This window comes from Vidua macroura, chromosome 15, assembly GCF_024509145.1.
Source record: "Vidua macroura isolate BioBank_ID:100142 chromosome 15, ASM2450914v1, whole genome shotgun sequence".
NCBI classification, from domain to species: Eukaryota; Metazoa; Chordata; class Aves; order Passeriformes; family Viduidae; genus Vidua; species Vidua macroura.
The window spans coordinates 10,978,953-11,006,003 of record NC_071585.1 but is presented as its reverse complement, the minus strand read 5'-3'; the positions used below and the strand labels follow the sequence as shown (position 1 = coordinate 11,006,003).

General features: G+C 43.3%; 3 protein-coding genes across 6 annotated transcripts in view; 1 reads left to right on the top strand and 2 right to left on the bottom strand.

Moving 5' to 3' along the window:
- Positions 1-9,413: 9,413 nt before the first annotated feature.
- LOC128815109 (neuropeptide Y receptor type 6-like) lies at positions 9,414-17,130 on the bottom strand. Of its 2 annotated transcripts, none has more exons than XM_053991515.1 (4): positions 17,049-17,130; positions 13,744-13,822; positions 11,561-11,637; positions 9,414-10,550 (listed from the first exon to the last, which is right to left on the bottom strand). In XM_053991515.1, exon 4 carries the CDS (start codon positions 10,530-10,532, stop codon positions 9,414-9,416), a length of 1,119 nt encoding a protein of 372 aa, XP_053847490.1. In that variant the 5' UTR covers positions 10,533-10,550; positions 11,561-11,637; positions 13,744-13,822; positions 17,049-17,130. The 2 variants fall into 2 exon arrangements, with proteins under 2 accessions (XP_053847490.1, XP_053847491.1); XM_053991516.1 differs by lacking the exon at positions 17,049-17,130 and adding an exon at positions 16,646-16,705 and having other exon boundaries at positions 13,744-13,891.
- Positions 17,131-21,629: 4,499 nt separating this feature from the next.
- On the bottom strand, positions 21,630-23,488 carry LOC128815088 (uncharacterized). Its single transcript, XM_053991485.1, has 3 exons — positions 23,476-23,488; positions 22,898-23,249; positions 21,630-21,983 (listed from the first exon to the last, which is right to left on the bottom strand). The coding sequence occupies exons 1-3, from the start codon at positions 23,486-23,488 to the stop codon at positions 21,704-21,706; spliced, it is 645 nt and encodes a 214-aa protein (XP_053847460.1). The 3' UTR covers positions 21,630-21,703.
- Positions 23,330-27,051, top strand: part of LOC128815106 (kelch-like protein 3) — a 62,574-nt gene continuing 58,852 nt past the window's right edge. The window contains exon 1 of one of the 3 annotated variants that reach the window (XM_053991508.1): positions 23,330-24,703. In XM_053991508.1, coding sequence (XP_053847483.1) covers positions 23,934-24,703 — 770 coding nt within the window. In that variant the 5' untranslated portion in view covers positions 23,330-23,933. The remainder of the gene's footprint in view (positions 24,704-27,051) is intronic. The other 2 variants (XM_053991506.1, XM_053991505.1) reach the window with 2 other exon arrangements.

Below are 27,051 nucleotides of genomic sequence, written 5' to 3'. Positions count from 1 at the left end.
AGTGTTTCCTGGCACTGGGATGTGGGCAACTTCTGATAAAGAAGGAGTTGTCAGAACCTGGTTTTCCACCTGACTTTATGTGGAAGCTGTGCCTGGAGGGCTGGGCATGGGGTGGGGGCACAGGGCTGGCCAGGTCTGCCTGTGCTGGCACCTTGTGCTGAGGGTGGGTCGTGGGTGAGGGTAGAATGAGGTTTCCAACGAGTGAAGGACCCATTTCATTGCCCAGAGTAAAAGTTATCTTTCTTTCCATCTGGTTAAATAATGTCAGAGGCCAAGCAAATTTAAATCCAGACACACAGGTTTGCAAGAAGAGCGGGAGAGAAAGCAAAGTGGGTAAAAGTAGGTCTAAGGACTTGAGTAAAGGAAGAGCAGGGTCTGTTTACCTGTACTATGATGGCTGCATAACACAATGCTGATTCAACTACCTGCAAGAAAGGTTTATGGTGTGCTGAGCAGACATCTTGGCACCAAAACCTTATTTATAAATCTTTGCATCACAATTCCAATAATGTTGGAAGCTAGAAATAGCAGAGGCATAGCAGGAGCACCATATGGTGAGCATGGACCTCTCCAAGACAGGGCTGGAGCTGGGGCCAGGCTGTGTGCTGTGTTCAGGAGATCTCATTTCAGTGCTGGGCACCGAGGCTTCAGCTTTTAGAGCAAACACGGTACTAATCTGATTGTTAAAGGTGGCATGTGAGTAATGCCTGCCTCGGGGAGCAGCTCGATTGCTCTCAAGGTAAAGCAAATGAAGTCGGTATAAAAGGTTGACAGATATTCATGAAGATCAAACTTGACAACATTCCTCTAGATATATTTAATATAAAATGCAGATGGCAGTAATTTGCAGGATCTCTGGATTCTGGTCATCTAAGATGGTTCTGCTGGTGTCTGTCTCTCTGTCTGTACCATGTACTGAAATATTAACTTCCAAACCCATCAAGATCCCACAGATGAAGTAGGCAGGAAACAAATTTCTATTGATTTCAGCCCTGCTTTGGTCTGTTGCATGAAGAAAAGAGGAAAACATAATTATCTTTTTGCTTGCACATCTGCCCAGACATACCAGGCTCGTGCCTCCTCCATCAGCAGCTCCACATCACGTCTGCTCACCTCTGCCTTCATGCTGGCAGCTGAAGTGGTTTCCACTGGGAGATTTTGGTTTTCCTGAGAGACTTCAGCTCCCAGTTTGTCAGCAACATGAACTGGGACAGAAAAAAAAAAATCTTTCAGAGTGGGGAGATGCTGAAGCAGAGCAGCACCAAACATCTGGTGAGGGCAGTGGTGGTTCGGTGACACCCCCCCAGGAGCAGCTTTCTGGTGAAGTTTTAATTATGTGAATTTATGATTGTACTTCAGAAAAAGCATTTTATCTTACTGAGCATGGGGGGTTAGATTAGATGATATCAAGAGGCCCCTTCACATTCTCAACAGTTCAGTCATTCTGCATGTTTTTAAATTCTACTTAGTTGTTAAACTAGCAGCTGAACTTATTTTAGCTTTTCCAAGAAAACAAGAAGCAGCTATTATTTCTTAGCAGCAGATGTACAGTAACCCTTGATTAAATTAATTTCACTGTTCATAGTTTTTCTTTGTTCATAATTTGTTTTTGCTGATAACTTGCTGTTGCTATTCTCAGATGCTTTTTGTACAGCTGCTGCAGATCCCCTCCACGCAGAAACACACTGAAAGTATTTTAACATTCACCTCAGTCTTTTAACATGGCTTGAGTTGTATTGTATTAATACACTGTGTATTTTTCTTTAGAAAGAGGCAAGAACTCAAAGCAAAAGCTAATCAACTCTGTAAATTGATAAGTCAGCAAAGTAAATTATGCTAACAAAAAAAAAAAAAAAAAAAAACCAAACCTTTCCCCTTGAAATATTTGATTTTTGTGTATGCCAATGAATAAAGATGTTAGGTTTAACAGGATACTTGAACTTCCATGATTGTTGGGTTTTTCTTGCATAATGCCCTCAGTATGTCTGTGTCTGGTCTGCTTGCATGATGGGGATGGGAAGAAAGAAAGTTTTTGTTATCATTCATCAAAGGCTTTCTTTTTAAATTTAGTGTCAGAGCTTGGGTTTCCTGGAACATCAAGCAGTAATTATGTCCCTGTGTTTGTTGACCTTTCAGTCAACTCAGATTTTGCTTTCGGATTCAATGCTAATTCTGTGGCAAATTTTTAAAGGAGTCTCAAGTTCATCTTTAATGAGAAGCCAGGAATCTTGTTCCCAGTCAGTCACAGGACTTCCCTTCCATCAGCTGACCACTCAGTGCAGTATGTCAATGGTTTTGTTTGAATGCCTAAATGCAGGCAAAGTTTTACCAGGTTTTAGTTAATAAAGAGCATTTCAAAAAGATTGTTATGCCCTCAGTACAGGTTAGGTTTTGGGGGTTCTGTCTGCCAAGCACTGGGGGTCTGACCCTGCTGGGTTGGCAGGAGGTTCTGCAGCGCTCCGAGGTTGTGGTGCCCCTGGAGAATGTGCTCTCTTGGGATCAGGTTTATGGTCACTAACACGGATGGTGGCACAAAACCACCGGAGGGTGACATTTTCCACAGCTCCCCCCTGCTCCCACCCACCACAAAAGCTGCAGACAGACGGTGCCTGAGGCAAGGGGCCTTGAGAGCCAATGCCAGGGGAGAGCCCAGCTTGCCTTGCACACGTATTTGATGCTGGTGGACACCAGTCCCAAGGAGGAGATCTCTGATTTCTTTCCAGGGCAGGAGTGCACGGTGCATTGGTGAAAGTGAGAACTTGACCTGCTCACACTGTCAGAAAGGTCTGGCAATAAAGAGCTGGAAGCACTAAGACACTTAAAGCCATCTGAAAAGCTCAAATGTAAATGTGTGCTGGATAGGGTATCACCCATGCTGACAGCTTTGCTATGCTGACTGGCAAAGATGTTCCTTACAAATGGTGAAATAGTGGCCTGGACATCATGAAAGACATTATTTGCTGACTAATTTGCCTCCCAAAGGTTTTCCCTGTGAGTGTGGTGAGGTCCCTCTGACCTTTACTTTGCAGCTCCTCAAAAGCCACTAAACTTAGAGCCACGCAGTGCGGGTGTGGAGTGTCCATCCTGCAGCACAGCTGGGCAATCCACTGTCCACTGCTGTTTGCTGTAAGAGCTCCCAGGCCTTACAGGCGAGCCTGGGAGTCCCTCACTGACATCTCGGGTGCCTGATGGCTTTGTGCTCCTGCAAGGACTGCCTGTCTCTCCTAATTCTCTGGGCATGGCTGCAGTTTGTAGGTGGATCTTCCACCTGTGCAAGTTGAATTATGAAATGGTTCCTGTGTCTTTTTTTTCTTTGTAAAAGTGTCCTGTGAAGACATCATGTTCAAATGCAATCTTTTCTCTGGCAGCCCAGATAGCTGCCAGTGTGTTGAGTTAAACACCCACAAACACACACACATATATTTGTTGTTGTTGTGTTGTTGTTGTTTTTACGTGCTGTTACAATCTACTCAGAGACTTGTAACCTCTATCTCCATTTTCTTGCAGAATCTTCCTGAGTGTCTTCCAGGGTCTGAGCTCTGTTGAGATCTTGAGATCTATCAGATTCAGCTCCTTCCCTGCCACTTCAGAGTTAAGCCCCTTCCCCAAAATTCAGGCTGCTTGGCATTCATTCCTGCAGCTGAAGAGAGCTCCTTTAGCAGTGGAATCTGCCCAAGAGGCACTGGGAATGGGTAAGGACTGTGAGGTAATAGTTTAGGTTCCTGTCCTTATGTAAAAGAGGAGGCAGCTAGACAGTTTTGTTAAGGAAATTTCGGAAGAATGGGAAATTGGCTCTGGAGAAACTGTTGTGGGATCTCCTTTCTTTTTTCTATTCACACAAAGATTCTTGACTTTTATTCTTGCCTAGGTTTACTTCTCCTGTGTAAGAAAACAGTGGTTGCATTTATTTGAAAAGCAAACAAAACCCCAGTACCACTCCCACCCCCAAACCCAATAATCTGATGGCAATTGAACAGCTTCCACTGGCCAACTACTTCAGAAAATGTGGGAATTTGATCAGACTACAGTCATGGGCTGGCTTTTAGTAGTTGTATTTGTGGCAATTCCTGAGACGGCTTCAAGGCAGAAATGAATGCATGAACTCATCTGACACAACTATACCACCCAGATAAGTGGTGGTAGTCCCAAAAGCAGTCATTTTGTAGCTTGTTAGTAGACAAATCTGTTGGCCCTTACTGAGGAGAGGAGAGATTTGGGTGTGCTGGGCAATGTCAGAGTGCCCTGAGGAGGTGGAGGCTGTGCAGGACTCGCTGCAGGGGTGCCTGGGAGATGTGTGCCCTTCACACTGCAGGTCTGGTTCCATGCAATGAAGCACTGCAGGAGTCTCCAACCAAAGATGGAGCTGCCAAGGGTGGTAAGAGATTCTCTTTAGAGGGAACCCAAACTTTCAGAGCTTCTTGTGACTCTAGTAGCCATCCCTGGCTGGAAGAACTAATTCATGGAGCTGATACAACCCTGACATCTACATGAATTAACAGGTTTTCCTCATCAGGTATGAGGGTGAAGTGAATTCTGCAGAGAATAGCTCCACACGTGCCAATTCCATCACATTATGTAAATAACCTGTGACTAATGGAGAAATCTATGAAATGAAATGAAAGAAATGAAATGAAGTTAAATGAAATGAAATGGAAATTAAATAAAAGGCATCAGTCAGTGCATTTGCATGGAAACCAAAGGAACCTTGTTTAAAAATGAGTGATAGCAGACAAGATAATTCTACAGTTGCCATTGTGGAATATTTCTAAGTGTCTTATTAGCATAGAATTGAAGGGACAATGTTGTTTATGGAGTCTGTGAGGTTCCACTCAATTCCACAGCCTGTCTGACCTTTCATTGTGAGGTTTCTCAAAGCTTTTCTACAGATTCGCTCGCCTCTCATTTTTTAAATTGCTCTTCTGTGTCTACTTTTATCTGGTTTTCTGTCCCTGTTTTCATTTTTTTTCTTCCTCTGCCTTGTACCCCTTAGCTTTTAAATTTTTTCTTTCTGTCTCCTTTTATTGAGCTGGCTATTCATATTTATTAAGGGTTTTTTTCTCATTTGTCACATACCCTGTTGCTTTTTAATTTTTCTATGTGTCTTTTTTTCCCCTCTTCTCTCATCCTGATGCTTTAAAAGATCACCATAGCACTGCTATCTCTGGAGTGTACTTTGTACCCCTCTGGGTTTGTCAGGACATCTCTGGAGGTCACCCCTTTCTCCTCTGAGCAGTTTTGTGTCCTCTCCTCCTTCTCATTTGTCTCCTCTGGGTCAGCAGCTTCCTCACACATCTGAAGTCTTGTCTGGTCCCTCAAGGGCACCTTTGTGCCTTTGAGCTGTGCTCTGTTGGCTCCATGGCCATCCCTTTGACCTGCAGCAGGCTCTGCATTTCTCTTGGAACTTTGGATCTCTGGACCTTTTGGTGATTCTTGATGCTCTGGTGCCCCGTTTGAATGAGAAGTGCCCTATCCCAGTTACAGACAGCACAATTCACCAGCTGGGCAGGGAAATGGTTTTATTTTACACAGGGTAATATTTATTTGTCATTCAGTGGGAGAAATCAAAGTCTTTAAATCACACACAGCACTGGCACTGCCTTTGTCCACAGACAGGATTACAGTCAATAATCAATTGAGCTCTTTGCTCAGTGGAATAATTTCCACAGTGAAATGATACTTGGCACTTCCCAAGTATCTACCCCTAGTTATAAGGGTATAGGTGCTTAAAGTGAAACCAATCAACCATAAAATACACAGACATATAAGGACACAATTCATTTACAAGGATGTTTATAAATATATTGGTCTGGTCTGCATGACCAAACCACTCAAACAAATCTCTGATGCAATTTTTGTTTTTTGAAAACTAAGACTTTCTACACTGGAATAGCATCTGGGAGTTCAGGCTTCCCCTCCAGCTTTCTGTAGTTAGTTCTGTTTCCCCAAGGAAGCTCACAGTTCTCCAGCTTGTTGCATCAGGTAACAACTTTCTGCTGAGAAATGCTGTTAGTATTTTTTCTACTTGGCTATACCAATAAAACAAGTGAAAATAAAGTCATCAGCATTACCCAAGACAGGGCAACATTTGCAATTTTAACTTGAGCAACCTTTAAGTATCAGGTATTGCAGTTACCTTTACCGCTGCACACACTGGGTTGGAGTCCATAATACTTATGCTTTAAAAACAAGTAATTACTCTTTGTTCCTATTCTTGTCACAGTCAATTGGCTCCTACTGACTTGCTTGGAAGTTCAGTATCAGGATGTACAGGAAGGCAGTGGATGTGGTGAGAGAATGTGCAGCACTGAGGGCGACGTCTGAGACACTGAGGATCCTCTGCTCCGTTAACAATGATTGTTACAAGTGCAGCATTAAGGAGAGATGCTTGATGACTGAATGCTCAGAACAGAAACCATCAACACTTGAGTCAAGTGAAAGTGTGAGAAAGAAATGAGAAGGAGAAATCAAGGCACAAGTGTTATTGTTCACTTTTGATTCTGAAGCAGTGTCATTGCTCAGAGAGCTCCCACCTGCTAATGAAGAACCCTCTTATACCAAGATTTTCAGACTGGAAGGAAAAATGGAGTGCTTAACTCTGATCAGGATGTCAGGAGTAGACAATTGCTATTGCAAAAAAATGATGGCAATCTTCTTTTTTATGCCTGTCTAATACATACTGCCCAAGCACTTCTATGGAGAGACAGTAGAGAGACCATCCATCAGCATCACATAATCTGAACCAGAATTCATTTCATGATTTTTTTAAAACCACTTGGGACATGATATTAAAACCACCTCTGCTGTAAAAGTAAGCACACTTGGCCTTGTCGATGGGATGGGATGGGATGGGATGGGATGGGATGGGATGGGATGGGATGGGATGGGATGGGATGGGATGGGAGCCACTTAGGCCAAGTTCACACATGGGAATCTCAGCTGGGCCTGATTCAAACATTAAATACTGTCTGAGACATTTGCCAGTGACAGTAATCTAAACTGCTGTGCTAGTATTAATAAATTAGAGTAAATTGTGAATGTCATGTGCTTGTAAAATGATTTAAGCATAGGCCCTGAAGCTGTAAATAGTGTACTTAAATTTGAGGAAGATGGTGATAGAGATCTGTGTTCCAAACCCAGGGAAATAAAGTTGATAGCCCAGCCTCTAGAAGGTGTGACACCAGCATTTGTTAAAACACTGTTAGGAAACATCCTTTTGACAGGAGTAGATGGTTTTTAATTCAGGTACTGGGATCCCCAAGAAAAATGAAGTTCCTGGATCAGATCAGCTCTCAGTTTAGCCAGGTGCAATGAAGACAATGAATCACTTTGTTACCCAGGAGTCTCAGTGGTGAAAGAAGCAGCTCCATCCCTTCACCAAAGCACAGCCAGCTCCTCTGACCATGCACAGCCCCAGTGTCATTGACTGCAAGTTCCTGCTTTTAACCTGATGAAATGCCTGTTGTGCTGAACAAACAGATGATGTGCATCAGCAATAAAGGCAGCCCGTGACCTGGGTTGAAGTTCACAGAAATGGTTAATGCTGAGATACTCTCAACAGTCTGATCATTGGCCTTTTTTAGGTATTTAGCTGCCTCCTGGTTTCTTTTCTGTGATGCACAAGGCAGGTGTTAAGGTTTGTGTAATCAATTCCACATGCATAATATTTGATTTAATTAGAAAAAACCCCTAAATTATGCCAAAGCTAATCCATACCTATCACTCAGATACTTGATTACCATGTCACTAATTCTGCCATTCTTGCTCTTGTGATGGAGCTGCCCTTATGGCTTCTATAGGCTCAGACACGAAGAGATTTCACCGAGGTCTTTTATCTCGGTGTGAATCAGGGGGCACTTCACAAACCTGAGTACCTGCAGGGGCTGGTGAGGCTCTTCTGACAGAGCTCCTCTGTTGAGCAGAGTGGTGCAGACTGAACTAATGCTGGAACAAGAGAACTTGTCCAAACCCTTTAGGAACTGGATGGCTAAGGAAAGCAATGTTCCCTCTCCAAGAGAGTTCTCTCATAGCCTCAGGAGCTCAGTGTAATTTGAATGGGAATTCTTTTTGCTTAAGTGGGCATTAATAAATTGCTAAAGTTAGAGAATACTTTACAAGGAACCTTATGTACAAGTGTTAGAACAGGGTGTTTTGAAACTCAGAAGAAAAAAAAAGAAGGGGCTTTAGCAGTACAAGTAATTATATTTAATTTGAACAAGAGGAAGCATGGTGAGTTTTTGGACTAAAGTGTTCTAAGTACTGTGTTTAAATAGCTCAGTATTAACCGATTATTTATGTTACCACTATATATATCATGGATGAAGAAAAAGTTTGACAACTTTTTTATGGCCACACTAGAAAGTTGTTTTTAAAATGTTTTAGTTTAAAAAAGTTCTGTTCAGTGTTATCCCTTTAGGCTTCTTTGCACTGTGTCACTAAAGAAAATGCTTTCAAATACAGAAATTGTGTTTCTGTGAGCAGAAATGACTACATCTGCTCAAGTGTGCCCTCTTGTTAGTGCAGAAATGTGGGGAAAAGTATTGCTGAAATTAAAATGCAAACCAATTTTCTACTCAAAGAGAAATCCAAGTAAGTAGCTAAAACAAATATTACTCTGAATTTTTAGTGGGTTGTTTTGATAATGGAGATTCTAAAAGGTCTGTTGTAAGGAGCAGTGATGATGGTAAGAGAGAAAACAATGATCTTTACTGGTGCTTTGGAGAATGCAATGCTTTTAGGAGAAAAACTAAATATATATTTCATCTTGAACAACATCATTCTGAGTGAAACTTGCAGTGCATCAAATGGGTCCTGTTTTAGTGTTCATAAAAAAAAAAGTCCAGCTCTAGCCTTTTCCCTTGTTAAAATACAATTTCTGGTCTGAACTGCCACTAAGCCAAAGCAAACTGCATGAGGGGGCTGAAAGGAAGGTGGTGGAGTCTTAGGATAACTTCAAGGGCCTTCCTTACAGTGTGAACTGCCTCTACACTGCAGATTCATCAGGGAGGGTATTGGTGTAGGGCTGGAAAATAAAAATGCCAGAAAACAGTGTGTGAAAGGCTGCTGAAGTTAGGAACACCACAGTGTTTAGGGTTTACCTGGGGGAAGCCAGGTGTTTAGGAAGGACATCCCCATCAGTGGCTAAAATTGAAACATTTTTATTGGAAAAAAAGTAAGATGTTAATACTGTTTATAATTTATTATGATTGATCTTTAGGGCTGTTGGAAGTGGTTTTACCATCATTAATACTATCATAAAGTACCTGTTAGGACTATGCCAATGGGAGTATAATCCTGGTTTTGCTGAACTAAATGGCAAAGAATTCCTCTAAACTTGGTGGTAACATGACCAAGGCCTGCAGAAAAAGGCCATCTGCAGCAAAATACAGAATTTTGGAAACTGCAGTAAGATTATTTTATATATCCACATGGGGATTATTTAACTTCAGAGACCCCTTAGATGCATCCGTTTGCAGGTTTGAAAGGGCAATATTTTCATATTCCTCTTGTGATGCTGAGCATCTGCAGTGGTGAGCTAACACTACCAAATCCTTCTGGAAGTTGCTGTTCAGAAATCCATAAAAGATGGGATTGATACATGTTGAGATCATGGCCACAAGGTGGCAGATTGTAAATGCCAGGTTATGATTACAGCTCATTAGTGCCTCGTAGTTCCAGTCAAAAACCACATTGAATATATTGAGAGGCAGCCAGCAAGCTGCAAAGGTCACAACGATTGATACCAGCATCATACTGATCCTTTTGTTTGCACTCAGCCTGTTCTCATTCTCTCTCATCCTGTCTATTTTACCTCGTCTCCGTCGAAGACATACAAATATCCTGAGATAGCAGATAAAAATAAAACCCAGTGGGAAGCAATACTGGAAAACCAGGAGGCTAGTGGTGAAAATCAGTCTCTCTGTAAGAGACGGCCACGCTTCGATGCAAGCAACCTTGTTCTTGTAGAAATCACTGTAGAAAGATAAATGTTTGAAGGGTTCGTCTGTTATTTGGTGGAATACTAAAAAAGGAGTGGATATGATGAGGGAAAGCCCCCAGACAAAAAGAATTCCCCAATAAGCATGTGAAATATTAGGCTTCCAGCCACGTGGGTTCACAATTAACTGATATCTCTCGACAGCAATGAGTACAAGTGAGAAAATGGAGACTGAGACAGATAGGCTTTGTATGAAAGAGCCTATTTTACACATTGCTTCCCCAAATATCCAGTGGTCCATTAAGGTATATGCAACTGTGACAGGAATGCACATGATACAGATCAAGACATCTGATAAAGAGAGGTTGGCAATCAAAATGTTGGTGACATTTTGAGCTTCTTTCCGTCTCTTTATTATAATAATTAAGCAAAGGTTTCCAACAAGCCCCACTAGTGTAACCAATGTGTAAGCTGTAATAAGCAAGAATTCTGCAAGGGAGGAAAGTTGGCATGTATCAAAGTTCAAGAACTGAGAAAGGCTAATGTTAGAGACAGTTTGATTAAAGATTTCACTGGGATGCTGAACAGCTTTATCCATCCTGAAGCATCTTCCAACCTATGGACAAAACCTTGTATTATTTAGAATATACTTTGCATGGAGATTTTCAAAGCAGTGACTACTGTGTGTCTATCATTTTAGTCAGTGCCCTTAAAGTTTTGAGCAAATCTAACATGATTAGTTACAGTACTGGGAAAGCACATGGTTATTAGTGGGTTTATGTATCTCTGTGGAAGGAGGTTGATGTCACCTTTCTGAGGTTCTGCACAGACAGTGCTACAGATCTATAACTGATGCACAAGAAACAGCTGTGATAGCAGCTTTGACTAAACTTGTACAGACACTTTCACACAAATCCTCTTTTACCAGTTGTGGATAAAGTTTGCTTTTCAGAATAAAGTATTCTAAGATCTGTCTCAGCTGAAGATTTAAGAAGGTTTAATGGATTCCAATGAGGATAATCTGTTGCTTTTGTACTACCAGAAAAGAAGAATTGGGTCCTGCCATCACTCTGCTAGCTTAGACATCACACTTAGATTTTCTTTAGAACTACAAAGCAATGTGAGTTAATACACTCAATCCTCCTGAATTAATCAAAGTTATGTGTGCTTGAGCTCAAGTGGCATTCAAAGCCTCTATGAATGATATCTAAAGGGAGTTTCCTGTGCTATTGATGCATTGAAGATAGTATGTCCTTTTTCCTAAATCTAACCTGAGAAAAATGTAAACAAAATAAAGCTCACATTGTAGTTATACAGAAAGGAACTCCTCTTTCAGCTCTAACTCAAACAGGAGTAAAGGAAAAAATATTATATTAGCACAGTTCTGTGGTTTTAAAACTTATATTAATGGGAAGAGTTAGGTTCAACATAATATCTTGATGGGTTTGAGTTTATCACTGAGTGCAAAAGGTAATTTAAAGGCTCACCAGCTTTCTAGCCAGAAAGAGTTTGTTTCCAATCTGGGAAAGGAAAAGCTAAGTATGAAAAGAGCTATTTTAAAATTTAAAAATGGGTAATGGATATATGTTCTACACATATATCTTTCAAAACTCAACTTTAACCTACCTTAATTCCTCTGTGAAATTACTGGAAAACTAGCTGGAAGGAGATCATTCTTCACCCCTAGTAATGGTGTTGAGAGCCTGTGGAGAAAGGAGAATGAAGAATCAGTGGGAAGTTAGAGGATACACAAAAAGAAGGGATAGCTGGATTTTATTATTACTAGAAAAAATCTGCTTATGTGTAGAAGATTTGTCAGCTCTTTCACAGAAATGATTGCCATTATTTAATCACTAAGGATTTAAAAAAATGTTTGGTTGCCTGTAAAAAATTAAACACTAAATCCAGAGTTAAACTGGAATTCTGTAGTTGTTTTCCCACAGACACTCAAAGAATATTCCAGCCAGAGTTATATCCTGGACTGCTTTATCCTGACACTCCCGTTTGATATAAGTTTGGGTGCTTCAAATTAGGATTCTTAAAAATCTCTAAAAAACACCATGCTCACCTTTAGAGCATCTATTGCCACTCTCATTCTGATTAAAATACCCTTTTCAATCAGCATACTCATGTTGGAGTGGGAAGTGGCTGTAGATACATGTGACTCTGTGTGGCCCTGATGTCCCAAAAATGACCTAAATTGTGGTCAGGGCTAGCATTAAGCCCTGTAGTCTCCCTAAAGAATGTACCTGGCTTGGTTAAAGCTGTATTGGGGAATGACATGAAAAACTCTACAATCCTGCTGCAAAAACTATGGAAGTCTGGTGGCTCTGATAGATTTTGCAGTCCTTTGAAGGTGTCCCTACTTCAGTAGAGCAAGAGCTGGGTACTCCACTGTGTGCCCACCAGGCTCCAGAAACTCTTCTGCTCCTGAGGCCAGGAGAGAGGCCAGGGACTGTGACTGACAGCCACTTGCAGAAGCCCATGATGTGCTTGGGCAGCAGCCCCTTCAGGCCACCTATTTCCTGGTGGCTGTCACCCACCTTTCCCTGGAGCAGCACTGACTGCCTGGCTGGGCTTCTCACCCCCGAGGATGCATGTGCTGGAAGGACAGAGGCACTGAACGGTAGATGTACCAACGAGAGTGGCACTTGTTGCCCCAGTGAGGTTTCCTGCCACTTCAGAAGTGTGAGGATCCAAAGCCTGGCTGCTTTGCCCCAAGGGGTGACCTTTCTCTGCAGTGCCTGTGGTGTCCACCTGGCTGGTACAGATCTGATGCCTTCAAAGACAAACTCTGCTCTTCCCTGCTTTTTATGAGAGTAGGAGAAGCTGTGGGGGACTCAAAAGGCCATGAAGCTGAGCCAAGTTTGTAATATTTTATGCACTATTTGCTAAGCTTGCTTATTTCTCCATGGATGCACAACACAGTTTGATAGCAAATTCTGAATGTCCTCTCCCAAGAATTTAGGATGGTAGGACTTCTCTGGCATTTTCTGTTTGGGAAAAGTCCCTGTATTGACCTAATCAGTTCACTTGCTACATCAGTTTTAGGCACAGTCTGCATCTATACTGTCCTTTTCTCAGGAAAATGTGTCATTTCTTTTCACTCTTTGGTTTGTGCCAGGAGTTAAAGAGTGCAGTCTTCAGTACACATCATTCTGCAAGGCAATTTAAACATTTCCTTGGCAATAAAACAAATTCACCTGTCTTGGTAAACATCTGGAGTATTCATAGCATTAAAAAATAAGTTAGTCTAGTATTTACTACAGCATGTTGAACTATATTGTAATACATACTGGCATTTTTTAATCTAATAAATAAATGTTATTGGAATCAGCATCCTTGGATCACAGCTACAGCTGATATCAGAATTGAAGTGTTTAACAAAAAGAAATAATTACTTCAACCCCTAATCCATGCATTTTGGAAAAGATTCTCTATCATAGTAAGAGTTTAACACTGTAAGATATTATAAACCCCCTAGTCTTGTTACATTCATGTATCTGCAGAATCATTACTGAAACGTTCATAAGCAAAAGAAAGGTCTAAAATAAAATGAGTTTTAGAAAGGTTTTCTTTCCTAAGTATTTTTTTACCTATGCTAAAGATGAACAGTCCCATCCTTTCAAGGTGACCAGTAAATGTTTCAATTACAAACATTGTTTATTAAGTTCCTAAGTACTGCACAGCTAAAATGTGGAGGAAAATTTACATTCAATTTTAAATATAGGTTATAGAGAATAAAATAATGCTTTAAAAGATATTTCAGTAACTTTTGTCATAGTTTTATTGATTTTCTGACTTCTTACCTGATGAAAAATTCAAGTCATATCCACACTGCTTTAACAATTTTTCTTTTCCCTCTGAGCCAGCAAACACGTCTTCTTTCTGTATAAAAGAATCCAGAGCAAAGCCATGTCTCCTAAAGCGATACTTAAACTCTCCTTTCTTCTCTGCCTGTAACAAAGCACAGATCCCCACTTTCCAGCAGTACTGAATCTGCCAGGCTGTAGGAAGGCTGCTGAGGAATAAAACAAGCTCTGGAATCCAAGAGGAGATGAACAGCCGTGAGCAGGGAGGAGGAAGGACCAGTAGTCATGGGGATGGATTTTCCTCCACTGTGCTGCTTCCCTCCACCCCGTGAAACACCTTATCATGCAATTTCATTTTTGATTATTTAATCTGTTTTGTAGTTCAAATGTTTTCCCTCTGCAGGATTTCATACATAAACATCTGCAGATGGCATATTGCTTTCTTAATTGATACAGCAATACAATAAGCTGCTTGGAAAGAGCATGCACATCCTATTAAGTGTATCATTTGCTTTATTGCAATTAAGATAATCAGATTTTCATTATAAATCGATATTTTAGCTTATACTCCTCAGATAAAGACAATTCCTGAAAGCAAGGCATGGCACACTGCACTAGCACATAGTGAGAAGGGTTTTTTTTTTTCTTAGTGTTTTTTCAGTAAGAGTCCCTACATTTTGTAGACACATGTTTATAAAACAAGCATTCAGCTTGCTAAATATTTAGAATGAACATTTATGGAGTGAGAAAAGAACTGCTTTTCCTAGGACCTGCAATCTGGTAAGTTGCTATATAAACTCTTGCATTTTTACCTGGGTCCACTTCCAGTATCTCAGTCTGGTTTTTTTTAAGAGAATGACTATCAAAAAGCAGTAGGATTTTTGGGATGATCAATACTGATGCTGTACTGAAGTGCATTTCAGAACTAATTATCTAAAAATATAGTTGGTTGTCATGCTATAGTATACAAATAAAATAGGTGCAGGGTGGAGGGAGCCTTTGTGACCAGCCAGAAAAACATTCTGCTTTTCATGTATTTGAGTCTATTCATGATGTTTGTCCAGACTGTTTTTTAACCATCTGTGGTGATCTTGGATTAGGTATTCAAGTGCCTAATTGACAGCTAGGAAAACTGCCTTAACATCTCCCCATAAAACTTCCTTCTCTTTAGTCTAACCCAGTGCTTTTTATTCTAGGTGTGGTTTGGGAATTCCGATATTTTAACCAAAAATGCTGCAATCAAGCAATGGGAATATATTTTTCTAAAGCATGTCTAGAGCTTGCTGAGTTTGATTATGTCAATATTACTATAAAAACAAAGCTTTGCCAAAGTACTTTAGAAATTCTGTTTCTGGTTGTAGTGTAACCCCAAGAAGTTAATCAGGACATGAACATGCAATGTGATAGATAAGCATCAGAACAGGCCATAAAAATGCATATCTACTTATGAAGCAAATAAGTCAATAAAATGAAAAGATGTTCTATTTCTTAATTTCAAAGGTCATTTTGCTTATTTACACATGCCTCTGTTTCTAATATAATTCTGTCCTTCATTTGTGGAAAAAGCGGAGTCTTTAACATATGATCCATTGGTTTTACAGTTGCATCAGCCTGCTGCCTCATGTGGATTTTATTGTGTTGTAACCTGCTGTGAATTGGATCACATCCAGCATCAGAGGCTTGTTGGTGTAGCTGCTTCTGTGTGTTTAATCCTGATGTCAAAGGTATGTATGCTAAGTGGGACCCATGGCTCTGGAGGAGGGATCACAATGTATTTTTTCAGCCAAATGCTGGAGCGTCTGTTTGCAAAAAAAAGGTTAATGGATAGCAGAATTGTATCTACTTTTTATCAATGCTCTTGTCATTTCTAAATTGCTCAGTATTAAGTGATAGGTGAAGTGCCATAATAGATTTTTAAAGTTTGTAATAACTTGTGTAGCATTGGCAACAACCTCTTGGTGAAAGATAACATTTAACTCTTTTAAGTTCACCTTTTGCTCTGGCATTTACATGATTCCTTGGACAGCAGGAATCTTTGCTGGTGGTTGATCATTCTAAATTTTTTATTTTGCTTAGTTGTTTCTCCTATGTACCTGTGCAGTAGTCCTTGTTTCTGCCTTTTGCAGCCTCATTCTTCAGAAATAAGATTTAGTAGAGATGTACATGTTCAATTTCTCAGCTTCCCGTGTGAAGGAATTCTTTAACAGCAGATTGGCCAAGGGCTGGTTCAGAGACCTGTAACATCTCTGAAGGGTCATGGAATCACAGACTGGTTTGGTTGGAAGGGACCTTAAAAATCATCCAGTTTCAATGGGCAGGGACACCTCCCACTAGATACGGCTGTTCCAAGATCCATCCAACCTGGCCTTAGTCACTTCCAGGACACTTCCAGTGTCACTTCCAGAACACTTCTAAGGATGGGACAGCCACAGCTTCTCTGGGTGATTTCTTCCAATGACTCACCACCCCCACAGTCAAGAATTTCTTCCCAAATCCCACCTGACTCTGCCCTCTGTCACTACAAAGCCACTCACTCTTGTCCTGTCATTCCAGGCCCTTGTCCAAAGTCCCTCTCCAGCTCTCTTGGAGCCCCTTTAGGCATTAGAAGGACTCTGAGGTGTCCCTGGAGAGTTCCCTTGTCAGGCTGAGTACTCTCAGCTCCCTCAGCCTGGCTCCAGAGCAGAGCTGCTTCAGCCCTCATAGCACCCTGACGGCCTCATCTGGGTTTGCTCCAGCAGATCCACATCCTTCTCAGTGGGAGCCCCAGAGCTGGATGCAGCACTGCAGGTGGGGTCTCACAAGAGTGCAGGAGGGAGGGAGAACCACCTCCATCATGCTGCTGGTCACGCTGCTCGTGATGCAGCCCAGGACAAGGTCAGATTTTTCAAACGCAATTTACCGGCTCATGTTGAACTTCTTGTCAATCAACACCTGCAAATCTCTCTCCTGGATTATTGCTAACTAATAAATACTGTTCTTCATAGCACTTCAAAGAGGCATAGAAAATTAAACAAGAATAATTGGAAATCTCATGTTAGTGTTGGATGTGCTGGTTAATGCCATGAAAGTAAGATAATATGCGGTGATGGTGGAAAAACACACCCCCCTCACGTTTTCCTGTTCTGTGGAGAGATCAACACTCCAGTAAGGGATTCTCAGTAAATAGCTCATAATGTGAGCTCATAACAGCTAAGTATGCACTGGGACTGGATGTACATGTGTAAGTTGAAGCCCTGCTCCATGACTCAGAGGTTTTTTTCTAATTGGAAAAAATTGTCACAAAAATAATTAATGTTCACTACCTGGAGTTTAAGTTTCACTCCATTATACTGCGTAGCTCTAAAGGACACCTTTGCAATATCCTTGATGCCTGATCTTAATTTTGATTCTCAATTAGCTCATGCCTAGAATGAAAAGTCAACTGTTTAAAAATCTGATATAACTATAAATTAGTTACTTATAATAACATATTAATTTTCAAAATTGTGTCATGCCATGAACTGTTGGCTAATTTCTGGACCTTATTCAGTTGGCATAGAGCTGAGATGAAGATGAATACACTCCCTGGTTGGAAGGTTAGCATCTTAATTTTTTGGGTCAGTCTAGTTACTTTTCTCACTGAGAAAGAGATAAGATATGTGAGTAATTGTAATAGGAGTGTGACTGCATAAATTCATATTTTATAATAGATTCCATTTTCCAAACCCTGATTCAATTCTTTATAGCTTCCTAGAACTTCTCCAACTCACTTTTACCAAAGGTTGTCTCTGCCAAAAGAATTATTTCAATAGCTCACAGATTTGGGGGGAATATGTCAATTTGTATCTCTGGTTTGTTTTTTCCCATTCTAGAGTCTTTTCATAAAAACATTGTGAGCACCAAACCCTGCTGTTCTAATGGCATGACATCTTTCAGGGTCCTAATTGTTAATTAAGCAATACTTAAATAATCAAAAGTTTTTTCCCATTAATCTCAGTCCGTTTCAATTTTCCAGCATGTTTCACACGGTAACAAGCATTTTGATTTTCTGGATTAAACCCAGGATTTCTTGATTGCTATTTCCTGTCTAGAACACTTACACTAGCTCATTTAAAATTTCTTGAGTAGCATGGATATCTTTCAGCTAATTTCAGGCAGGTACTTACTGAGCTTCACAGCTCAGCTCTTCCTGCTGTGTTCAAACAAAGTTTAACATCAGTCATGCAAAAGCACCACAAATCCACCCCACAGAGGTTCTGTGGTATGAGAAAGAGTTGGAGTCCAGGAATAGCTAAGGGGGAAAAAAATAAAAGCAAGTAGATTTTAATTTAATTAGAAAATACATAATGAAAAATTTGCAGGTGAAAAAGATCAGAGTGTGGCTGAGATTGTTGCTGGCTCCAGGTCTTCCTTTGGCAAAACTTAGGTTTCTGTCTGTCTCAGACTAAGATACAGTGAAAATTCTCCCCTCTCACATCTGTCACAACATCACTACAGTCTTTGATCCTGCACAAGAATCTTGACTTTTGAGACCATATTTTGCTGCTTCAAATTATGGCCAGCTTTTATATACAATTTTAGGAAACAGAAGGAAAGAAATAATGAATTATTAAAGAAGAGTGAAAAGATGAAAGAGGAAAAGAGAAATTGAACTTCAGAGGGAAGAGGAGGGAGGGCAGGGTTTAAGGAAAAAATGGTAACTTAAATCCAAAGAAAAGGATGCAAATTCAATTCTCTGATGACTTTCCACTTCAACCTTCACAAAGGTGTGTTTCTTTCTTCAGCAAACTCCCCTTAGAAAGGGCTCAGGGAAGATTTTGTTTAACAGATAAACTTTGATACTACTTACTGAAGAAATAGTACCTGTCGGTAATTCTGTTACCTTTTTATCTGTAGGTTATCTTTTTTTGCATTAAGCAAATACAAGAGAGGGGTAGTGTTTTATTCCCCATCTGAATTTACAAAAGGTAGAGATTTTTATCCTGAGGAGTGTCATGTTCAGACTTTGGGAGGTAAAAGTCTATCTAGTTGCCTCTCAGTATTTTTTAATCTTTTCAACAAAAACCCTCTCCTGATCAGTACTAATTCATGAAAGTCTCCAAAGTAAGATCACAGATTTGATGTTTATGCAGATGAAAGTGCAAACAGCAGAACAGAGTGAAAGAGAAACTTTGGCCAAAAAGGCAGGAGCTCTCTCAAGGACAGCTGTACATCTTTCAGAAGTTTTTGCACCTGTAACTAAAGCGAGGTGCCAGGCTGGGAATGCTTGTAGTGCTGCTGTATTTCTACACAAAATGCTCCCTATGAACCACACAATTGCACTCTGCCTGAGGTGCTGATTTGGGTAGGGGTGAGCCTTCCAAAAGTCTAATAATACGTCATTGAAATGATGAAAATAAAAATCTTTGCTTCTGTGTGTATCTCAGAGTGACGTGGGAAATTATGGTTGAATCCCTTGTATTCCCAACTGCTCCCACCTGTGCACAGTTAGAAAAATCTGGGTGAAACGTGCGTGTAGCTAAGGTGGTATTATTACAGTCTTCAATGTGAATGCAGAACTAATTCAGCAAACTGTCTGCATGAAGCTTCAAAATGCTTTCTGTCTGCTGAAAGGTCAAACTAAATCTAAGCCTAGAGCATTGTACTATATTAAAAAAAAAAACATTTAAACTCATTAAAAATTCAAGTGATATACATAAATTGCTTAAAAAAATAATCAATGCCTGCCAAGAGTGGAAGCCAGAGATGTAACTAAAGATGTTGAAACTAGTTAAAAAGATATGACTTTGTGTTTATATGAGGGTTTAGATAAAATATTTATAACTTACGAACTACTTCTGACTTCATGATGTTTTTCTATTGCCCTTCATGCTCTTTTCCAAAACTTAATTATTCATTTTCCATCTTGGCAGTTTGGACCCATGAAATAGCATGACAAAGTTATGTTTCTTGAATGACAAAAATTAATGTAAAGAATTCCTTAATAGTTTATTTTGCATCAGCTTTTACTAAGAATATATGGTAACACAGGAAGTCGTGTTGGAAAAGGACTGCTCAGATGTCTCTGGTTTTCAATCTCTTAAGCAGCAATGCCCTCCTGTGGACTCTGGGTAGAATGATTTCTTCTGGATAACTAGAAAGGTGTATGCATGAACATGATTTGGTTTTCCTTCTTCCTAAAGCACTAATTAAAATGTCCCATGAAGACATTTGATTTAATTGACATAATTTTGCTAATGCTTCTCGTTTGAGAAACACATCTCCTTTAGGTAATGATACAGGTGGAGCTTTTATCTGAAAAAGCACCTAACTTTAGAAAGTTCAGCTGCTGATTTTTTTTTTTAAATTCTATAGGTTGCTATCAGAGCTGAAAAAATGTCATTCTGCAACTGCTTTGTCAGAAAGTGAAAAGCATGTATTTCTTTTGCATGACACTTTCCTAAGAATTTATATCCATAGGATGGTATTATGCATTTCCTAGTTTACAGGAAAAAGCAGTTTAAAAATTCTGTGGGGAAGCTGCTGTGGCAGCTGGAGTGTTTCTGGTTTACATCTCACACACAGTGAGACTCATCTTTGGTTCTGCACTCACACAGTGGCAGCACCTGTGTCTCGTTGGCTCACATAGCTTGAAGGAAAAGCACATTTCAGGAGCACAGAAAGGCACCTAGTTCCTGGGAATGTGTGTGCCAAGTGATTTGCTGCACAGCTCAGGTGACTGGGTGCCTCAGCAGGCGTGAATCCAACAGGTCCGGCTGGAGCCTCCGAGGCAGCTCGGATGACCTGGGAGGAATGAAGGACTGTGGGATCTGCAGGAGAAGCTGATGTTCAGCTGGCTGGGAAGCCTGCATGCCAGAGCCTGGGATGTATCCGGGCACAGGGATGTGTGCAGGAGAAGCTGATGTTCAGCTGGCTGGGAAGCCTGCATGCCAGAGCCTGGGATGTGTCCGGGCACAGGGATGTGTGCAGGAGAAGCTGATGTTCAGCTGGCTGGGAAGCCTGCATGCCAGAGCCTGGGATGTGTCCGGGCACAGGGATGTGTGAGGCTCGCAGCCCTGCCAGGGCAGGGACTGAACTCAGAGCAGGTTTTGAGCGAAGGTGTGAATGAACAACACGAGCTCACTCCGGCAGCTGGGAAAGGCGGGGACACCGGGCCAAGTGCAGATTGGCCTTTGTGCATTTTCAGAGGAGACATTTCCACCTGCAAGACATGGGTATGTGTGTCTTAAAGGCGTTTTCCTTTCATTAATCAACCAGTTAGAAGTGTAAATGAAGAGGAAGAATTTGGGCTACACCTGAATTGAGTCAATGGCTGATTTTTCCTACTGATTTACTCACATCTTAAAGACCCTCATCTCCTCGTGATGCAAGCTGTGACTTTTTTCTTTGATCTGTTCCTTGGCTTGTCTGTCTTGCTTTCAGGGAGAGAAAGTGTGCTGTAAACAAGCTTTGATTTCTTTGTTATCTGTTGAGGCCATAATTAGCTCCTCTTAATTTTTCATCCTATTTGCTCTAAATTACTATAGGTCTATAAAACCCTCATGGATTATTTTCCACATGACACATACTAATTTATCTTGTGAAGGGCCATACAGCTCTTACAATAACTAGTAAGCAAAATAGTTTTGTATTTCCTATGATTTATGTGCAGCTTGCAGACAGACTCTGGGAAGATTTTTATTTAATACAGTAGGATATGTTGTTTGTTTTAAAACCAGAGATATTTCAGTGGCATTATGGGATATTCTCTTTTCTCAAACTAGATAAAATGATGGTGTCAGTTCATATATTGAGATAAATGGATCTAAACCCATGACAACTTTCCTTGTGATTGTCAAACATAGTCACTTAATAGTCATTTACTCTTACCATAGACTTGGCTATAGCATAAAAAAAATCCAATCTGAGTAAAATCAGATTACTGTATTGCAATTATCAATGCTACAGGTTAATGATAGCCTGTGAGACAAAAGCATGCTCAGCCTCTCTGGATTTCCTCTGGGGCTGTGGTTAACCAACCTTCCAGCACAGTCAATGTTCTTCTTGTGTCTGTGTCTTCAAGGGAGCATTTCCAATTGATCTCCATCAGGGGGATGCTGCAGTTCTGCTTCCTCCCTCCTGCCAGCACCAGCAGGTCACGCAAAAAATATTTCAGAAAGCTGAGGCAGCTGAAAACCAGTTCCTTTGTCATGATAAAACCGTTTATGGCTGTCTCAGTTCTCTTATGTGGATGCTGTGTGTTTGCAGAAGCATCAAGGCTGACACATGGGAAAAGGAAGGATCAGTTCAGGAAACTGTGGAACTACATCCTGACAGTGCCTAATGCAGCACAGCAGCCATTCTTAGCTCCTGCTTAATTTTTAACATAAACCCCAGTGGCTGTAAGACCAAAAAAAAAAAACTTTCTAATGAAAAATTCACTTAAGTTGAAAGTAATACTGCAGTCTTCATGACAGCAATGCTTAATGTATTATAAAAGTAAGAGAAAAAGAAGGAAAATTATCTCACTATTCATCATTCCACAGGGCTTGCACACTCTTGAACAGCTCAAATCATTTATCTGAGAAAATACCTCCTTTTCAGAGCTAAGGAGAGATCTAAGGGTGCGTAGGCTGTGATAGGGTTGGAAAGGGAAAGCAGGGGAGGAAACAGTAGCAGGAACAGTGAGTGAGAAGGAATCACAGAAATGTGTAAGTTGGAAAACCCCTTCAAGATCATGGAATCGAACCCTTCCTGCGGCACTGCCAAAGCCACCACTGAACTGCGACCCCAAGTGCTACATCTGCGCTGTCTTTTAAATCCCTCCAGAGATGCGACTCCACCGCTGCCCTGGGCAGCTTGTGCCAGGGCTGGACAGTGCTTTCGGTGAAGGATTCTTCCCTGATACCCAATCTAAACCTTCACTGGCACACCTTGAGGCTGCTCCTCTCATCCTGCCCCTGTTCCCTGGGAGCGCTTCCCAAGGGGAAGGCGGGCACGAACGAGGGAAGAGCCGTCGCTGACGGGGAGCAGACAGAAGCAGGGCGGAGCGGAGGTTAAAGCCCCGAGGAGGGCAGCGCGGAGCGGGCTGGGGAAGGCCAGGGGTGAGGTGCGAGCACAGGGCCGCAGCCGGAGCCCGGCCGGGGCCGAGCCCGGCGGGTGCCGCCGCTGCGGCCGCCGGCAGCGTCCGTACCCACGGGGCGCTGCCAAGAGGCTGGCCAGGCTCCGCTTCACGGTGCCGACCACGGCAACACGAGGCAACGGCAGCCACAGATTCACAGCAAGTTTTACACGAACGCGAGGAAGAACTTCTTTAGAGCGCAGTGACGAGTCCTGGGACAGACGGGACGCAGGGTCCGCCTCGCTGGGGATGTCCCAGACCCGTCCGGAGGCGATCCCGTGCTGCGCTGGGGCTCCCGCCGCGCTCTGAGGGGCGGCCGCGAGCCGCTCGCGCGGGAGCGCGGCTCCGCCGCGGGGGGCGCGCGCGGGGGGCGCCCAACGGTCCCCGCCGTTCAAACGCTCCCGCGCGCCCCGCCCCGCGCGCGCTGCCCCGCCCCCCGAGGGGCGGGGTCAACGGGGAGGGAGCGCGCGCCGGGCCGGACGCGGCGTCCCATTGGCTGACGGCCGCGGGCCCGGAGCATTGACGCAGAGTGCCACGCCCCTGCACCCGGCGCGCGCGGAACGCGTCCCGCGCCCCTATTGGCTGCCCGCCGCGTCCGTCGTCGGCGAACCCCGGGACTTTTGCGGAGGTCGCGCCCTTTCATTGGTTGCTGTACACGTCCATCGCGGCTTAAGCCACGCCCCTTACACGGGAGTGGCGGGCGCCGCCGGCGCGTCGCTCTCATTGGCTGCGCCGGCGGGGGAGGAAGGCCCGGGGGGCGGGGCTCCCGGCGGCCCCTTTGTGTGGGCACCAGTCGCCGGCCGCGCTCCCGAGAAGCTGCTGCCGCCATTTTGTGCGCGCCTGTGTTCGCGCCCACCCCCGCCCGCCTTTCCGGGGGAGCGGCGGCACCGGGGACGCCCCGACTGTGCTGCCGGTCAGGTGAGGCGGAGCGGAGGCGCCGGGCCGCGCCGAGGGAGCTACCGCCGGCGGCCGCCGCAGCCGTGAGGTCCCGTTGCTCGCAGAGGGAAGAAGCGGCAAGACGGAGCAGGGGGGGAAAAAACCTCCGGAGCTGCCCCCGAACAGGAGGAGGAGTCTCGGCGCCAGGCCCAGGCGCGGCACCGGAGGCGGCATGGAGAACTCGCAGCTGTGCAAGCTGTTCATCGGCGGGCTGAACGTGCAGACCACGGAGGCCGGGCTGCGGGAGCACTTCGCGGCCTACGGCACCCTCACCGACTGCGTGGTCGTGCTCAACCCGCAGACCAAGCGCTCCCGATGCTTCGGCTTCGTCACCTACTCGGCGGTGGAGGAGGCGGACGCCGCCATGGCCGCGTCCCCCCACGCGGTGGACGGGAACGCGGTGGAGCTGAAGCGGGCCGTGTCCCGGGAGGACTCGGCCAAGCCCGGCGCTCACGCGAAGGTGAAGAAGCTCTTCGTGGGCGGCCTCAAAGGGGACGTGGGCGAAGGGGACCTGGTGCAGCACTTCAGCCAGTTCGGCCCCGTGGAGAAGGCCGAGATCATCGCCGACAAGCAGAGCGGGAAAAAGCGCGGCTTCGGTTTCGTCTACTTCCAGAACCACGACGCCGCCGATAAGGCGGCCGTGGTCAAGTTCCACCCGATCCAGGGCCACCGAGTGGAGGTCAAGAAGGCCGTGCCCAAGGAGGACATCCAGGCGGGCGGGGGAGGCGGCGGCTCTTCCAGGCCCTCCCGGGGAGGCAGAGGAGGAAGGGGTCGGGGCGGCGGCGGCTCCGGCAACCGGGATCACAACGGGCTTTCCAAAGGAGGCGGCGGCTACAACAGCTACGGCGGCTACGGCGGGGGAGGAGGCGGCGGGTACGGCTCCTATGGCAGCGGTTCTTACGGAGGCGGCGGCGGAGGGGGAGGCGGAGACTACGGCAACGGGTACGGCGGGTTCGGCAGCTACAGCCAGCACCAGTCCTCCTACGGCCCCATGAAGAGCGGCGGAGGAGGTGGAGGAGGGGGCGGCAGCTGGGGGGGCCGCAGTAACAGTGGACCGTACAGAGGAGGCTATGGTGGGGGAGGCTACGGGGGCGGCTCTTTCTGACCTGGAGCGCCCATACCCATTGATGGGGGGGCGTGGAGAGCCCTCCCTTCGATACGGGGCAGCTTCTAAATGGTTTCTCCCCTCATTCGCCGTAGGGCAGCTCCTTTTAAATGCCTCCCTGCTGTGGGAGCGGCTCCTAAATGCCCCCTGAGGGTCGCCTCTGCTGCCTGTGCCACTTCTTTCTCTCTGAAGATGGACTGGGCCCCACATACACATATTTTGTGTTACAGTCATTGATGGACTCTATTTTTTTATTATTACTTGGACCTTGGTCGTTTTTATACTAGCAATGAAAAATGTCTTGTTTTAATTTGTTTTTTGGGGGGTGCGGGGTGGGGAGTGTCTTGCTGATCTGGAGTAAAAACTGGGGAGGGTTGGGGGGAAGTTCCTTTGTTGTAAGGACTCGATGCCTGGATACTACGTTTTTTTCTACAAAAGCTACTCGGATCCCATGACTGACTTTTAACATTTCTGTAAAGGAGGAAAAAATGGTTTTTACGTTTTTTATTTTTTAAATAAATCATTGTGTTCATTGACCTTTACACGTCTAATTTTTTTTCCTAGGATCAATTCCGCACGGTTTTAGGGCTTTTCTAGGTTTGAAGCAAGTGTTCCTCTGCTTTAAAAATCTCAGTGTACTTAGAGTAGTAAATATTTTGTTGCCAGTAAAGGTCCTAACTGACTTTTTTTGCTAGTGGCTTTCAAACACTCGACAGAGAAATTTTTGAAGTACTAATCCATGGATGTGGTCTGTTTTTTAAATACTCGTTCTCACTTTGGCAGTTTGTGTGCATCCACCATCTTGTACTAGGCAGTTTGACGTGCTGACATGGTTGGTCAGTTTTTTCTATAGGACTTTTCCATCAGCGTATGTACTGTGTAGTTTTGAAGAAATAGTTTGTGTTAAGCATGTGCTTCATTCATATAAAATGTTCAGAATTTCTTATTGCTTAGTTTTCAAGTCCTTGGTTTGTCTGTGTGTGATTCCTTCCAGGAAAGGGTCGACATTTATCCCTTCTATTAAAGGCATACTTGTTTTCCTAGCCCCGGGTTAACAGATTTCACTCGGAACTATTGTCCTTCCTGAAAGTTCCCTGAGAACTCTCGCAGCAGCTCCGTCTGCTGTCAGGATGGCAGCCCCGTGCTGTGGGCTTCCTTAAAGCAGGAGTAAAACTGGCTTGCTGACGATTCTACCACACTTTGGAAGGTTATTTTATGCCACTAGATGACTGGTGTAGAATGCAGTGACATCTGCATGTGAATAAAGATGGGGTCCCTGACTACTGATTTGGTGGGGGGGGGGGAAAGGAATGGATTTGCAATACCTGCCTCGGCACGTAATTTAACAAATAATAATTGCAGTTGCCCACATTTCAGAAAGTGGTGATCTAAACTGGGCAAAGAGCTCTGAGAAGTGAGCCAGCAAGTGTACCAGTAACATAGGTGCCAGTTGTAAAGCAAAGATATCTGTGTAGTCTGCTTGATTAAAAAATGTATATTTGTAGCCCTTTCACGCAATAGAATTAAAGTTTGTTGTTTATTAAAAAGCATAATGTTTTAGGGGAAAACTGCCTTCCTGCATAGAAATATAGAATAGCAACGTTTATGGGTTTATGGATATCAAATAAAAGATTTGAATTCCTTATATGCTTGAGTGAGAGTATGTTGTGGGGCATGCATTTAAAAAGTACAAAGTTATTTTGACTTCAGGTTTCTAAGCTCTTGGAATGCTGATGTTTCATGGGACTGCATCATAAAAGCTGCTTTTTGCTTTCGTCCAGATATGCAAGATATTAGGCATATAATTCCCACTGATTCCACTGAAAAGTTAAATGTGTAGAGCTTGGTGCTTCTGGGCTGAAGAATTTCGAATGGAATATCAAGGTATTGTTACCATTTGTTATCAGTCTAACTTGATTTAAATTGAAATGAGCTTTGATGTTATTAGAAGTGAAACTGCATCACCTTAATTGCCTTTGTGAGCTTAAACAGGACAACTGAGAGCTGAGTTTCCTCCTGATTGTGGTTGTTTATGGCTCTCTTTTGCTTAGCTGAGCTTTTATGAATAGGTTCCAAATAACTTGCTGTTTGCAATGATATTGTAAATTTTCTATCTCAAAAGCCTGTTAGTCACTGTTGTGCACCAGCATCTCTTATACATTGTTGTAAGTCAATTTCAGAGTTT